This window comes from Clavelina lepadiformis, chromosome 5 (assembly GCF_947623445.1).
Source record: "Clavelina lepadiformis chromosome 5, kaClaLepa1.1, whole genome shotgun sequence".
Classification (NCBI taxonomy): Eukaryota; Metazoa; Chordata; class Ascidiacea; order Aplousobranchia; family Clavelinidae; genus Clavelina; species Clavelina lepadiformis.
The window spans coordinates 14,789,120-14,805,995 of NC_135244.1; the positions used below are offsets into that span (position 1 = coordinate 14,789,120).

At 36.6% G+C, this 16,876-nt stretch overlaps 2 protein-coding genes across 2 annotated transcripts; one reads left to right on the plus strand and one right to left on the minus strand.

The window, feature by feature from the left end:
• The first annotated feature begins 33 nt into the window (after positions 1–33).
• Positions 34–5,472, plus strand: LOC143459122 (4-galactosyl-N-acetylglucosaminide 3-alpha-L-fucosyltransferase FUT6-like). Its single transcript, XM_076956101.1, has 5 exons — positions 34–2,274; positions 2,349–2,524; positions 2,736–2,858; positions 4,070–4,221; positions 4,557–5,472. The coding sequence occupies exons 1-5, from the start codon at positions 1,861–1,863 to the stop codon at positions 5,300–5,302; spliced, it is 1,611 nt and encodes a 536-aa protein (XP_076812216.1). The 5' UTR covers positions 34–1,860; the 3' UTR covers positions 5,303–5,472.
• A 635-nt stretch (positions 5,473–6,107) lies between these two features.
• Positions 6,108–15,428, minus strand: LOC143459121 (uncharacterized). Its single transcript, XM_076956100.1, has 6 exons — positions 14,497–15,428; positions 10,136–11,046; positions 9,217–10,033; positions 8,026–8,141; positions 7,804–7,942; positions 6,108–6,818 (listed from the first exon to the last, which is right to left on the minus strand). Exons 1-6 carry the CDS (start codon positions 15,126–15,128, stop codon positions 6,611–6,613), a joined length of 2,823 nt encoding a protein of 940 aa, XP_076812215.1. The 5' UTR covers positions 15,129–15,428; the 3' UTR covers positions 6,108–6,610.
• Between the last annotated feature and the right edge of the window lie 1,448 nt (positions 15,429–16,876).

Genomic DNA, 16,876 nt, shown 5'->3' on the forward strand with positions numbered 1-16,876 from the left:
CTTTGAAACCTTTTCAATTCAGCGTGCAGCCGAAGGAAAAGTTGCCAAAAGGCGAGTGTTTTCAAACGGTTATGAATTCTTAGCAAAGAAGTTTGAAAATTTTTTTATCACGTTATTGATTGTGGGTGCAATTTGATCCTTTCGCGATTGAAACCAAAATAACGGGAAAGGTGCTTCGAGAAAAATAATGGATAAAACAGTGCTTAATCGGCAAAGAAGAAGCACGGCAAGCTTATTTTTCAAAGATTGAGAAATTTCAATCATTTGTTTAGACTTAGAGGTAAGAATACAATTTAATTATATATGCAAAGAATGACATTACTGCATGTTGCTAAAAAGTTAAGTTGGTAAGATAATACACATTGAAAACCCTAGAACTAACTTACGGTAACTGCGAAATTTGCAAAGTGATAATCGAACCAAAAATTAAAGTTTTTGAACAAGAACTTATGTGATAACTTGTTAACAACATGAGGACGATAGACTAACGTTTAACATAATACAGGCTACAGCCGATACTTACATGAAATGCCCATTGGGCAAGTGCATATGTAAGAACTTTGTCCGATCTCCATCATATTGTAAATGCATTTCAAGACAATGACTGCAGCACTCGCAACAGTTTATAGCACTACAAAGTTCGCTGCCCCATGTAGGTGCAGAAACGGGCACACGAAAAAGCTGGACATCGCCTTAAATGAGACCCTATGGATTTATCACTGGTTGCCTTCGTTCCGCCCCTACTGCCTTCATGCCAGTATCGGCAGGCATTACCCTATCCAAGCTGCGGAGAGAACATACAATCCATAGGGTTGAATGCCGAGCAATGAAGGACACGAGCCATCTCCTACACAGTGTTCTTTACGATCCACATGACAGAGGTCGCCAACGATTAATTTCTCGCCGTCCTTTTGCCCGCTGGTGTCGATGTTGAAACCAGTTCTGGTTTCAACATCGACACAGCATTGTGCGCAAGCCGGAAAGAAAGTTTAACGTGGAACCTTCCCTACTCTGGGTGCAGACCTACCATGTAAACTGTGGGTAACCCTTAATCGTCCCAGGACTGGTGTGAGCCGCTTCAGTGAATGCATGAATCGCTGGGGATTTAGATCAACGCCAGCCTGTATATGCGGCGCAGAATCACAGACAGCAGAACACTCTAGAGTACTACGCTCACCCAGTGGCCAAGAAGACCTAACAACCCCATACAAGTAAGGAAAGAAATGGTTGGCGCAGCTAACCGAATAAGCATGAGTTGTGACTCTCATACGAAAGAAAAAGGACACAAAGTTTGTAGTCATTATAATTACTAATATGATAACTTAAGCATTACATTCACCGAAATGGATTCTTGGGTTATTCATAATTGACGTTGATTACATTTTTGCTCATGTTTCAAAACTGGCGTATAAATTAGGCCTACTTATGTACTTATATACTACAATAAGTAAGTCTGTATGCCTGTAAGTCTGTTGAGCTGGTCTTTATACGCCAATACCATAAGGGTCCCCCTTTGTGGTTACTGAATACTAACCGCTGTTTACTTATCTGCGGAAAGGTGCGCGCTTTGTGTTATTGGCATTGTTATTGGCATTGTTATTGGCATTGTTATTGGCATTGTTATTTGCATTGCACGTGTAAAAGCTCGACTTGCGTAGAAAGTCTTCATATTTCATTTAACTCGTATTTATGTCAGACCTAAGTTAGGCTATATACTAGTAACTATTTATTGAACTGAAACACTATTCTCAGCCGCGATGTCTTTGCTTAAAACCCATAAAAGTATATAAATTGTATGTGTATAGTACGTAAATGTTTTGTATGTGTATTGTAGCATTAACTGTTGTATAAAACTGGCATATGTTTGATCGAAATGCTTTAGTTTTATTTGTTACCCTGTATATGGCGAATTGTCAAGTTTTCATGCAAATGGAAAAACAGAGGTTTCGACGTCTTGCAACGAAGCATTGTGTAGTTTGGTGTAGACTCAAGAATTATGCTGTGCGCAATTGGGATATAGTTATAGCCGTAATGCTGTTGACATATATGACGGAATGTCATTACTATTTTGCAAATATCAAGCAACCCAGTGGTAGTGGCGTAAGCCATCAGTACAACTGGTGGTCATGGCCGTTATATCATAGTTGGACTATTCACGGCGGTCGACCACGGATTGGTCATACTTTAAATGCAACGTTAGACAAATATAATCTTTCGGAGGACTTCAAACACAATGAAGTGATAAAGTTTCCAGCAAGAAAAACAGCCAATCCGGTAAATGAATGATACTTAGATTAAATAATAAATATATACTTGTTACGGTTTCAGCAGCGTTATATGTGTATTAGGACGGCAAGAAGTTGATTCTGTTTAGCGCTCCGCCGTTTAACGAAAAAAAGCGCATAAGCGTGAATGAAAATCTATGCGGAAGATGCGAGTTTTCCTACGACACCAAACTTTGGAGCGATGCGGACGCCGTAATTCATCACGTCTATCCATATCAATACCCTCTCAAAAAACGAAGGTTTGTAACTTTTAGCTGCAAAGAGTTATAATATGGCAGAGATTATTTTCGCCTGCCACTGCCACTGGCTGAAGTGGCTAGTTCTAATTATAGAAATGTTCGCAACTTACACCAAGCGAGTACTGTAAAAAGTGATTTATATATAAAATTACGAGGGATTGCACCGTACACGTAGGCTACATGTTTTATGACTTATCTATCATTTTTTTAGTTTCCCGGCTCAACTTTACGTGTGGATGTGTCACGAAAGCCCATCAACCACAGCCTACACACGACTGAGTCGAAAGACATTTCGGGAATATGACAATATGTTTAATTTAACAATGACCTACAGGTATTAACTGCATGCAAAGACATGTTTATGGAATTTTACTTTTATAACACTCGGTAGTGCCTTGCCAAAACGAAGTTCTGAAATTTTGTTTTACATTTCGAAAAGCTAAACATTATTGACAGATGCATGCAAATAGAGCACTTTATTAAATTAAAGCGTTTGGCTGGTAACGTTCAATTATGTATAGAAATGAGGCTTACACTACCTGAGCTCTAGTCAGACGCTAGCGTTAACGTTTGTACATTACAGGCTTCAGGCCTACTAAAACTAACAGAAAATTGTTTGAAAATTAAAGGTGGCAAATTTGGGTTTGGTACTTGGCTTCAGTGGGAAACCAATCAAAAAGGTTAAAAACGCTGATAACATAAGGTTATACAGTCGACAATCTAAAGTTATTTATTTGTAAGGACCAGGACATGTTTCAGCAATGGTCAAACGTAGCATTTATGAGATCATGTTTAAGCTGCAAACAAAGAGTTGGCTATATCACCAAACCTCTGGATAACGGTTGTTTAAAAAAATATAGTGTTTGAGAAAAGTCCAATACTCAACGGCCAAAATTTCAAGCAGCTTTTGCAATTGAGACAAATATATTTTTCGACCTAAATGTTTTATTAGAATTTTTACATAAGTAGGACGCGGCTATTCGTGGAGTTTTGGATCACAATAGAACAAAGACAGGCGTAACTATGCCAGCAAAGACGACAATACTGGGCATGTATATAGAGTGGCCTATACTTATTGTTTGAATTGCGTCTCAAATCAATATTTACTTAGATCACTTTTTGTTAAACGATATTGGAAGTAGCCTACATTCCAACAGTAGGTCATATCATGTCAAATTCACCTGCCTGGAAAATAAGATAGATTTTTAACACCGACTGAAATTGTTTACGTCTTCTGTTAATGGATTATTGTTTTTCCAAAAGTCGATGTTCGTTTTATAGCTAAGCAGTCAGAAAGCAAACATTTTGTTTCTTGCCTTTTCCTACCTACAAGCAATCAATTTTAAACAAATAAGTTTTATATACTTATAGTAGCCTACTATAGCTTCATTAACTAAATATATTCACATGTGTATATTATAGACTATAAATTTTACTGTTTTGTTACTATTCAAAATAAAATATTTTCAGATTTAGAGTTAATCTAATGCTTTTTTGTGACGTTAAAATTCATTATTCGCTTTAATATTTTTATGGTTGTTGCAGAAGAGATTCTGGCATATATTTTCCTTACTTTACCGCACTTGATGTACGAGAAGAAATTAGAAAAAATGCTGATCTAGAAGATTTAGACGTCCTGTTTGCTTCTAAAGATCATCTGGCCGCTTGGGCTTTTGGAAATTGCTTGTACACGAAAGGTGAAATATTGAAAAAGAAAAATACACTTAACATACCTACTCCAGTAACTTAATGCCACCAGTCGGTAGGTTCACTCATGGAGTTTGTCGCGTGTTAGATAGAGTCTGGTGCATGGGAGAAATACTCTAATCTAAGGTATACTTAAAGGCTGGGAATGAAACAACAAGGTGTCCAACGGCAAGGCATTAATAACCTGACCAGAGTGTATCACAGTATCAGACTTGTGACTTATCAGTCTGACTTGTGTATACCCGTGTAATAGATTACAAGGACAGTAAAGCAAGATATTATTACTAGAGAAAACATTAATGACGTAACTATCATGTATGTATAGGTAGCAACACCAGGACTCGAATAATGCTGCAACTTCTAGAGCTTGGACTCGACGTCGATGTTTTCGGTTCTTGCGTTTATCGTTCGCTTCCAGGACATTGGTGGGACATTCCCCAACACTTGAAGCGCTACAAGTTCTATTTTTCATTAGAGAATGCTCTGCATTGTCGTGACTACGTCACTGAAAAATCTTGGTGGAATGGACTGCGTGCCGGAACGGTACCGGTTATTTGGGGACCGATGAGAACCGACGTGGAAGCCATTCTCCCAGAGGGTTCTTTTATTTTCGTTGAAGATTTCTTCACTCCACAACATTTGGTCAGTTATTTGAACTATTTAGATCAGCATGAAGAAGAGTATAGGGAGTATTTCAACTGGCGCAAGGAACCAATACGTCAGAAAATTCCAGGAAGACTTGGCGGTGGCCAAAAGTGGACAAATGTTGACGTAACAGGATACTGTCAACTTTGCCACATGTTACATGATGACGATGAGCACGAGCAAAAATACGGCACTCGACCCAAACGTGTGGTGTCTTCATTGTACAACTGGTGGTATATCGATGAAACAAAAACATGCCTGACGCCTCGATATTTTTCTGAGTACTTTTTCGGAGTCTTATATTATATTCTATTCCTTCAAGAGTTCTACTTTAAAGCATTAACGATGAGCAATATCTATGTCCGATTATCAGTCATTGCTGTGGTGATTATTGCGTTTTTTCGAACAAAATGGTTCAAAAAATGAGAAAAAACTTTATAAATTACTTTATTTGTAAAAAGACCTTGCAAGATTAAAATACCCTACGTACCTTTAACACAACATATTGCATAGAAAAACATTTTTACCAATATAGTTGATCATAGCCTTAGTGTGTAAGCCTTTCGTTTTTGATAAATACAATGAAAATATTTTCATGTCGTTTATAACCAAAGTTGAAAATGAATACAATATTTAGCAAAACGTCCAACTTTCCAGTAAAAAAAATCAATAATAAAATTTCACTTTGGCATGCAAAATATACAAATGTTTGATTGCTGTAACATACAAAAAAGTCAGCCTGAAGCTCACAAACTTTATATTCCGATTTCCAAAGCAATAATCTGACCAACTTCCTTGAACTTGGCTCAATTTGCATTTGAAAGTGAGCACATACTTTTTTCGTACGTGCAGCAAGAATGAGTTTTTACTCGCAACCTCAAAATTTGGTTTTCTATTTTTAAGTAAATAAAACAAAATGGCATTAAACGTCATCAAAACGTTAACGAACAATTCTAAACAAAACAAAAAAGGTCACAAGAGAAACGTAATTATAAAGTTGACATATAGGGATCGGTTACTCACGGTAGAGTTGTGTGAAACATTAATTAAGCTACGACTGAGTAGGCAAAATCATCAAGAACGCTATGCTGCCCATGACAAATTCCTACACAGACAAGAACAATTTTCAAGTTTGAAAAAAAATTGATTCCTAATTTTGTTAAGTTTAACTCATTTATGAACAATTGCCTGGTAACATGTCAAGTGAAAGTAAAATAGTCTTAAACGCTACACTGTGAACACGACTACAAACACTGTGCTGACATAGACTACATGGGTTACTTTAGTACCAGTAAAAGGTTTGAATTTAAAGTTTTTTTAAAGATTAATTTAATAGCAAATTTCCAGCAATAGGTTTAAGTAAATTTAAAGAAACTTCCAATCCCAACATACAGTAAGGTGAAGGAGACAGAATGTCAGGAGTAATACTGGACAAAGAGATCGTATCTCTAAGACAGTGATTTATAAGTTAAAATTTAGGAAAGGAAGGTATAGCAGGTAAATTTTAATTATATGTAGCCTTGGAATGTACACAAACAAATGCATATTAATCAAAAGGAAGAAGCAATAACACATAACGTTACTGTGATAACAACGGGAAATTACAATTTTCACAAATCATATTCGCATTTCAAAGTTGTCAAAATCACACTCAAATCCTGACCAATCATTAGGTTACATTAAACAAGATAATTCTGTCCTCGATATACATTATACAAGATCCATGCAATCAATCTATTCTCGTTCGTAAAGGGCAAAGGATTCCCAGGAATCCAGAAAATCATCATCATCATACGTCATGTCATCATCATCATCCTCGAACTCATCCGACGTGCCTGAACTCTTCTTGGATCGTGATCGCAATTCCGTCAGGGAATCGGAGCAATCGGAGTCAGCAGAGCCAGGACCATCATCAGAACCATCCATGTCTCCTAGACCAGTTCTACACAAGAAAATACCAAAAAGCTTCTTAGCAAAAGTGTTTACAAGATTTTTAACCAATGTTCTCAAAATACATTGTTATAAATTTGATGAATTAAAGGACAATATAAAACGTTATATCCGAACAAGAATTCTTTCAAACATATTAACATGAAATTTTAGGACGGATAGTATTAACTCAAGTGTGCAGAATAAAAACAACCACGACGAAGTATACGAAAATCGTCCGCGCGCCACAGTAATCTTTACGCGGTGGCGCATTTGTAAACTTACACGTCAGAATAATCGAAATACTACGCAACAGATGACAAATCAACAGTTATATTTTGTCTGAAGTTAATAATTTTCGATAAGGTGAAGAGTGTGGAATGACTTACTCAATATTATTACATAAAATTGAAAAAATTTCAAAAATAATTGAAGTTCTTGTTAAGAAGTTAGGATTATTCTATAGCACTTGGATGTGGTAATATTTGGATGGGTAAACGTAATAATCAATTTGCACTCCAATTACCTTACTTACACAAAAAAGAGCAGCGTAAAAATTAAGGTTTGTCACAAACTCGAACATTTTTGGATAATTCTGCAAAAGTTTGGGTTTTTATGTAGATTACGTATTGAATACTTGAAGAATTTCGAAAAATATTTTGTTAGATATCTTATTATACGTTTCATTATTATATGAGTATTTGATATAAGTTATGAGTTGGATTATTCCAGCGTTAAGATTAAGGTAGTGCCCCGTAGCACAAAATAGACCGAGAGCGACCTGTCAGGTGAATTGCACTAGTTTTGGGCACAGCTAAGATAACGAGCTCTGCTCTCCTCTAACACTTGCAATGCATGACTGAAAGCACAATCAACATTATTTAATGTTGAAAAGAACACTGATTAATCGTAGAAACATAGGAAAGATTAAAGAAAACGATTATTGCATCTATAACTTGCAGGAAACGTGGCAAGTATAAAACAGATTAGAGTATTACTTCATATCGAACATGTTGTTTTGATCGTCAAAGAGCTCGGCGGTGTCCATGCTCACGTCTCCACCAGAGTCGCTCCCAGAGTCGTCACCGCCCGAATCGTCATCTACGCTAACTCCATCTCCATGTTCGACGTAGTCAGCTGCCCAAAGCAAAACAATCTTAAACTTACGTCTATTCTCGTATTTTACTCCTCACGTCGTGAAAATATGCCATTTGGCCTACCTCCTTCATCCTGCCCTCCTTCATCATCATCGTCGCCAGTGTCGGATCCACCCGAGTCGGAAGATTCACTTGAATCGTCAAAGCAACGAAAACAAAGAGACAAAACTCCAAACGTTCTAGCACAAATGATACAGATCAATTAATATTAATTTAGTTGATCAAAATTGGTCGGCTGAACTTAATTTGCACCGTTTATGTTTTCGAGAGACTTTTTATCCTTTTAAAATTACTAGTTTAAATTTTGGTTTGTTAACTTTTGTTAAAACATCAAACAGAAAATTTCATTTTCTGAAAACTGGTAAATTGTTTCAATCTTATAATCTACAATTTACTTATGCATTTAGGGAGCCGGTTGGTACATCACGCAACCAACAGCAGATTGAAAAATTCGTGGCTAAATTGCAATCGATATGTGGACGGAATTTAATCAAGTTTTGAAAGTTTTTCAAACCTTAACGCGCTGTGTATTGGAATCATTTGCAATTAATAACAAAGCAACCGTAAACTTCCGTATGTGGTGTATAAATAACACTATATAGATAGATTGTCAATTACTTGAAAAGATAAATCAATAGTATCGTGTACAAAGAAGTGGCGTCGTGGTAATAACCACTACAAATGCATCTGTTGCGGGTATCAGCATCACTGCTTGTTGGTATTTCAAAACAGGCTGGTCTCTTTCCACTTTATACAACATTTATTATTTTCTGGTAGGTAGGTACCCAGCCATTCTTTTTGTCATAACCCTAGCCGTTGTCCATTTGTGGCAGATCCGATAACAAGAAAGTGAATTAGTTTACCTTTATTTTATCAAAAAATAAGCTATTTTCGCGTTTATGTTATATTTGAAACAATCCCTCAAAATATCATAAGTCCAAACATCTGTGTGATAATGTCTGCAGATACAGGAGCAATAAATTAGCGCCCTATAGAAACAGTGATTTATATATTCAAACAAGCTTGCTAAAAGCGAATCGTCATTTTGTAAGTAACAAGTATACAATACATTCTTTCGCCACAGTTCGCAAAAGAAGTAAGCTGCAGTGGTAAAGTATGCAGTGCAAATCCCCTTACTCACAATGCATTATGCCATGTCTTTGTTCAAGGCAAACTTGATGTAACGAGACATAGAGCGACGACATTTTGGGCACATAGATTTCAAAACATTTCAACAGATGATATTAATCTTACCTGCCAAAAGTGGAAAATCCATTGTACGTGCTGGCATTAGAACCGCGTTTCATTTGAGAAAACTGGTCACTCTTTTTGCGCCGGTTTCTTTGTTCTGTACCTGTTTCGAAAGACGGCTGACTTTTGATAACGGCAGGAATTCCGCTCAAAAGCTTGCCACTATCACCATGGAAGCGTGATTGTTGATATGACTGCTTATAACAAGCCTGACATTCTTTGCATGTACATTCATATATGATTTGATGATTTTCGTTTTGGCCGATTAGCTTGTAGCCAGGTCCAATCTGAAAAGGAGCATTTGAATCGCCTTGTGTTACGGCGCCAGAACTCCAGATCTTCAAGCGTCTATTATTGTTTTCATATCGGTTATTAAACTTGTCATTGCTGAAGACAGACAAGGGATGAGAATTTTTGCAGTTTTCTGTCGATTCAAAATCTCTGGCTACGCAACAACGGTTATTGTACGAATGTCGTAACGGGTTGTCAGTATTTGATGATCGTTGCCGACGATTTCGTCTAGACCTTCGAGAATAACTCTTATCTTCAGGCAATTCGTCTTCGCTCGAGCGCGAGTACTTTCGGCTATCGCTCTGCCTTTTGCAATAAGCACTACTTTTATGTCTGGGCTTCTTTTGATACTGGTAGGAAGACTTTTTCTCTGAGAAAGACGAACTACTTTCGACTTCCAACACAACACCGTCGGAATTGCTCTCGGATGCTTTGAGCTTATGTGATCCAATTTTCTGTTTGGTTCCGGTTGCGCGATGTTGTTCGCGGTGGTGTAGCCGCCAATTTTCGACGACATGTTCACTTTCACCTGCAAACAGTTATTTGTTATTTCGAATTATACTATATAATCAGTTTAGCTTGACGTTATATATTGCTATTATTTGCACTTTTCTCCTTATTAGAAACTTACACTTCCTTTTTTGATAATTTTGTGTAGCTTTTATTTGGTTTGACTCGTTGGGCAGCCTTTCCAGGAGTGCATTTCCTTCTGAGGCGTCCTGGTCATTTGTGGAAGTGTCATCTTTGAAGAGGTCGTCATCCACTTGCCATGAAGGACTGGTTGTTGATGCCATAGATTTTTGAAACGAGGTCATTTGACTTAGATCAGTTGAGTTTTGCCACCAAGTACACCCGACAATGGGAGATTTCGAAATGTTTTTTTGCTTCTTTGTATCATTCGATTCAGGCAATAAAAACGTTTGAGAAGTCGGGGATTGCAAAGAGCAACTGGTGTCCGAAAAATTTCTAAAAGGAGTATTTGGCAAGTAGGAAGAAATAAAACTTTCCCTGCTCACAAAGTCAGACCTGTTTTGGTTATTATGTTGATGAAAATTGGCTTTGCAATCAGTTAAAACCGGATCCTTGCACAAACCACTATCACACCAAATCCCACTGTCGTTAGTTCTAAGATTCAGACCGCCTTTCAAGCGATTAGTTTGGAGGTCATTAACATGAGAAGAGGAGAGAATTTCCACAACTTTCGCCATATTATTAACTGCCCTTGCTCCAGTGAAAGTCAGAGGATGGTAGCGATAACCTCGTTGAGATACATCTACTGCTGGTTTAGCAAAAGTTACTTTTTCGGTTGTACGACCAACTGTTTGATAATATTTTCCAATAGAATGAAAAGGAGGTGATATGTTTTTACAATTGCTACCATCATCTGCTGAATTCAGCCATCGCTTGAGACGATATTCTCGCTGAACTTCACGTTGCAGTTTGAGCTGCTTGTAATTTACTTTCCTTGTTGCAGAAAACAAAAGATTCGTCTGAGGATGATTGACAGAACCTTGACTGTAATAACCCTCCTTCTGCGTTTTCCTGCATTAACAAATACAAAAGTTCAGCAGTTCTACCTTCAGGCTATTGATTGCGTAAAAGCTGCGCAAAGATGGTAGGTATTAGTTGGATTCGACCGTAAATCTCTCAAAAAAAGAGTACATTCTTTGAGCGCAATTCTACGCATACAAATGTACTTTTACATTATTCACGTTATGTTTTAATGTTCAAGGTTTACCGCACCGCACCGTCGCGAACCATTTAACGTTATATTATTATTACATTAATCATTTATGAATTCGTAGTAAATAAGTGAGCATTCCCTTAAGAGGCGATTCGAATAAGCCTCTACACATAATTTCAAAACAAGTCCAAGATCTAGGCCACTCTAAGTTGTCTTTATATAGTGAACAAAAAAAATGCTTTTCATATTCGCAAACATTACATTTTGCAAAATTTTTGGAAATAAAATTATGTTCCCAATACCTTGTTGGTGGAGGCAAAACGCAAAAGACTAAAATCAAAAACATTCTAAAAGCCAAAGCAATAAAACTAAATAATTGCGTCAGCAGCAAACGTTAAATTCGTAGATTTTTGTCATAAGCCGTTTGCAAGTAGCATAAAAAACTAACAGAATTATGATAAAACTATGACTGACTTTTTCACTTCTAACTTGCAAAGTGTGCCAGTGAAACTATATCCTGCCATTACTGCGCAAAACAGACCACCAAAGATCATAAAATCTCAAATAAGCTTTATCTCTTTGAATGATTTAAATAACACTATAAATTTCTTTAAATGCACAACAAAATTATCAACAGTAGAATTTCCTGCATAGTAGACTAGCAACGATGCAGGGAGGCAAAAACTATATGATTTGAAACTTTACCTAAACCCTAAACCCTGTAAGCCTGCTCAAGCGAGAATATAAATCGAATAACGATAGTCAGCTAACGTTTATCCGACCAATCGATAAGAAAAGTTTGCTAGCCCACTTCTAAATTGATGCTCTGGGAGAGAAGATTGAATTAAATAGATTTCATGAAGGCAAGTGCCAGTTGCTTATTTTTTAATGCCATGTCGTAATTTAATTAAATTGAATATTAGTGAACGTTCAAATATTTTTGTGTTCAAGTTTCATCCGACTTGACAAGCAATCTAAAAAGTACTGAAGAAAGAAGAAAAAAGGTAACGAATCACAAATGGAAACCCTATCATGGCTATCAATTATGTCCCTATCAGCATCTCAAATTTCACCTTGAAAGTCTGCCAACCTATACTATCTTACAAACTTTAAAACTATATACGCCATATAACGAAATAGTTTACATTTTTCCTCAGTTATTGATAAAATAAGAATGCAAAATTATGGCAAACCGCCAGACGCAGTCTCGAATTAGAGTGAGTAGAATAGTAGACTCTAAACATTTTTACAAACAATATTTGCTCCACACCGCCACCTAACTGTGAAATTTGACTGTTCTTAATTGGTCGTCAGACTTTATTCTTTATTTGGCGCAATATTGAGTATAATACTATTATGGTATGGTGTAAGAATATTTCATTGTTTATTTTCTGACTAGGAAAACTTTTAGGACTTAAAATGGGCGGTGATTCTTCATTGTTAGAGCCCAGGTTTCTTAGTTTGTCTTTGCTCAGTTAGTTCCTCTAGACTCTAGAGCAGTGATTCCCAAACTGTGTGCCGCGGCACACTAGTGTGCCACCACAGATTCTCAGGTGTGCCGCGAATCTTTGTGGAATTTTGGAAAAGAACTGCATAAATATTTAAAATAAGGCATGCAGTCAAGCCTATGTGACTTAAAAGCGCTCTAGCTGTTTCAATAGCTGATAAATAAGCACATGTCCATCCAAAAGGCACATCCATCGTATTAACACGTGAAAATAAATGTTTTAAAGCTACTTTTCTTCTCTTGTAAGTGTGCCGCGAGCGTTTTATAATTTTTCTAGTGTGCCACAAGCTGAAATAGTTTGGGAACCACTGCTCTAGAGTCTAGACAGACACACATTTTGTATTTGATGCCCAAACTAGGAACTGTTTATCTGAACTAGTAAGCAGACGTAAGCGCTAAAAATGCCTTGCCAAAAGACATTTCAACGATAGCACCACTGAGTATCGAACCCATGACGCATTTTTATGAGTCCAGGACTTCATACAGGGGAAATTTACACTATATCTACAGCATACGTGTCAAACTCCCGGCCCGCGGGCCACATCCGGCCCGCTTTACAATAAAACTTGGCCCGCAATGCTATTTTATACATTGAACTTTTTCCGGCCCACGAGATCATTGTAGATTATAACTTACTTTTTTCAAGCAAGAAACAAGATTATAACAAATCGCACAATAGCCTACAGCAGTTGCCCCATTATACAATAGAATAAATCGATTTATTCTAATGCTTGTTATCTGGGCTGCTTTTTTTGTATTGTTTGTTAATTCTTTAATGCTTTTGCAAGGGGATGAATGAAACATAATGATGTAAGATAGAAATAATCAAAAATATCCCAGTCAAAAATCGTCAAAAATATCAAAAATTTGTTGTTGTTTCGCTGCCTGTTCCAATTCATGTACTCGTGTCATGAAACGTTCAATCAAGTTTTATCCTTACGGCCCGCGGCGTTAAATAAGTTTTGAGTTTTGGCCCCTGGTGCTATTGAGTTTGACACCTCTGATCTACAGGAAGGAAATTAAAGTTAATTCTTCGGGTCAATATATATCGTCAAACTTCGCGAGTAAATTAAGTTCATAAATATTTCAAATCATACCAGCAACCACTATATATCGACACGCGGCTGAATTTAACAATTGTACTTTACGGAGATCTATTATTCATTTGAAGGTCTATATAGGAAATTCAATACAGCTTGTCGTCGGTTTGCCGCAAATAACAAATATTTATTCATTTATTTATTTAGAAGCAATTTAAAAATGTGAAATTTATAACACAGTTTATAAATTTAAATAGCGTTAGCAGAAGTTTGTTTTTCCCATGATAAGTAGAACAAAAGTTTTAAAACTATAGTCACAAAAACTTTTTTGGTAAAAATTTGTGAAATACATGTAAATCCTGTTGAAAAAAGTGAAAATGCCGAAAGTCAAAAACGATCGTTAAATGGCTCGATATGTATGGTAATGAATGTAGACTGTAATAGCTGCGTTTCAAAAAATAACGTTTATTTTTAATTTAACCAATATTAATGCATACACTGCTCAGTCAGACGGGATTTTGCTGGAGAGCCGAACTGTAGACGGTAAACATAAATTTATATGCCTCCCTGTAAACGACGATAATTAATGAGCTGTCACTTGCAGTGCAGGGCATCAGTAATAGGTGGCTGTAAGTTGCGAATTAGGATCGAAGCAGCGCCCTTACGGTTCTTAAGGCGATAAAAGTAAAACGCTTTCTAAAAGCTTTGTAAAACTAAAACTTAATATAAAGTCCAAATTTGAAAAACAAGTTTGTACTTACTGGGTCAACTTCAAGTTATTTCCATTTTGGTGTCTCACAACGATAAGCTGTTGTTTGTTTTGCTGGCGGCTTGCCTTACAACAATTGCAACATATGGCAGAAAAGTTTTCCGATTTTTGATGCTGAATATACGGGTAAGCATATCGTTTTTTTCTCTCTGCTTTTAGCTTCGAAGTTCCATTTGATTCCCATTCGTGAACTCGAAAGTTAAATTTATTTCTGCTGCGAATATTTTGTCCGAGCATTCGCGTCGAAGGCAAGATGGCAAAACGTTTTCTTCCGTTCTTCGACCCTGTTTCATTACGTATGCTGCTGAGAAGAATGTAAGGCCGGCCGTTTATAACACAAGGATAACAATTGTCGTCGACAGGTTTTTCATTGCGTAAAATTATATCTCTTCTTTGCTGCGTCACTTTCCACGTTGGATGCGAGTTCTTTTCACGCGATTTATGAATGCATTTCTTACTTCGAAGAACAAAAGCTATCTGTCTGCCTCTGTAAACGTTGTTGTGTGACAATCTATCTGGTAAAGTTGCGGCGTTAAAATATTTTACAGCTGGGCTTTCTCTCAGTCTGAATGATTGCCAGTATTTTTTTTCGGTAAAAATAGGCACCCGCTTGAAGTGACTCATGGATCACTATTGACAGCTTCAACTGGCGAATTTACTTCTCCCAAGGCGGTCTAATGTGCTAAAGTATGGGCGCGGCCGTGCGAGTATCGCTTCTGTGGAATTCAGGAAATTTCCTTATCAGATGTTATGTGCATGTGGTAAAAGGCTTGAAACTCTGTACTGTAGAAATGTGAAATGCAAACCATAGGAATCGGCATTGCATAAAGAGTGTGTGCTTATAAAACAAAATAAGTTGAATTAAATTAAAGCAACAAGTGAATTATGATTGTTAATTAATTAATTATCTCTGCAATTTAAATGTGAATGTTATACCTGCCTAAAATAAAGAAAATTTCTATGCTTGATGTGCCACGTTTGAAAAGCTAAATCGCTAGAAACTGGATAGGTTACGCGCTTGCAAGCAATCTTCACTTAACAAGAGGCTAGCTCTGCTATCATTCATATTTGGTCAATATAAATAGAATATAATGTTAGTGACAATAAGAAAAAGTGAACATATTGAACTCGCAAACCATACCAAGTTTCTGCAAAACTATTTGCGTATAGCTTGCATCAACTCAGCAGAGTGAATTTTACGGTGGCATTTTAAAATTAATTGCCCTGAAACGTAACTTTTTAGTCACATACATAACCGTAAAACTAGTAGACTTAAGTGTACATGGAGTTTACACGACTCCTGGCTTTGAGAGGTGCAAACTTGCCATTTCTAGCAACTTTGCTATAATGTATAATAGTATATGAGATAAAATATATGGTCGACTGAGCTTTAGATAATACTAGATATCGATATTTGAACTACCTGTACACTGTTCGATATTCTAACACCAGGTAATGTTAGATAGAGTCATAGCATGAACACAGTTTGATTATGGCATGCATTATAGCATAATTAATGTAAAATAACATGGACTAGCCTTTAAGTCAGTCTAAGTGTTTTAAAATAAGTTAACTTAATCCATGTACAACATGAGTCTAAGCAATTTGTTTCGTGGTGTTGTACAAATATGGAGCTAACGTATCATGCTCACACTTTAACAAAACGATGCCAAATTATTAGAAATTTTCAAGTATTTCACTTTTGCAGAGACTGCATGGTTATCCAAAGTTCCATTAGAGTAGGCGTTTCCTATGCCTTCAAACACATTCCTAGCATGGTTTTTGCAACAAACACTTTGAAGATCCACCTCAAACCTAATGGGAAATTGAAGCCAACTGTTTTTACTTGCATGACACGGCTTTGCTTGATCAAATCGGAATTCAATTGACCTTAATGAGAGTTTGAAATGAACTTGCAAACAACATTAGAGTTTGTAATTAAAAACCCTTTTGGCAGGATAAACAAACATATCGTCTGACAGTGATTGACCAATGAACATTCGATATTTATGTACACAAGTGCCATTTGCTCGCCTGACTCGTAATTGCTAATACGCAGTACTTAGCAATTAGCATTGAGACCATTATTCAACAGATGTTGTGTTAATAGCTTGGGTAGGCATTGAAGCTACGTTTACTTATCAGTTATCACCAATCCTTTCTTGTGCTCATTAGTAAAATAATTAATCAAAAGCAATATACACAGTAATATGAAGTACTAAGTATTTCATGAAGGGAATATTTACCAATCGATGAAATCGTTCAAAACATATACTACAATATATAAGAATGGCAAGACAATTATTACGGCCTTATTAAACTTGCATTCTAGGGAGAACAATTTCCATTAGGCAGAAACAATTTTCACGTAA

Bases quoted from the DNA above. Each gene is read 5' to 3' on its own strand.
- LOC143459122 (XM_076956101.1), top strand. From the start codon at position 1,861: ATGTTTGATCGAAATGCTTTAGTTTTATTTGTTACCCTGTATATGGCG. The intron at 2,525-2,735 runs GTTTGTAACTTT...TCATTTTTTTAG, and splicing joins TACCCTCTCAAAAAACGAAG to TTTCCCGGCTCAACTTTACG. The intron at 4,222-4,556 runs GTGAAATATTGA...ATGTATGTATAG, and splicing joins AAATTGCTTGTACACGAAAG to GTAGCAACACCAGGACTCGA.
- LOC143459121 (XM_076956100.1), bottom strand. From the start codon at position 15,128: ATGAGTCACTTCAAGCGGGTGCCTATTTTTACCGAAAAAAAATACTGG. The intron at 7,943-8,025 runs GTAGGCCAAATG...TGCTTTGGGCAG, and splicing joins AGGAGGGCAGGATGAAGGAG to CTGACTACGTCGAACATGGA. The intron at 6,819-7,803 runs GTAATACTCTAA...TTTCTTGTGTAG, and splicing joins AACAACATGTTCGATATGAA to AACTGGTCTAGGAGACATGG.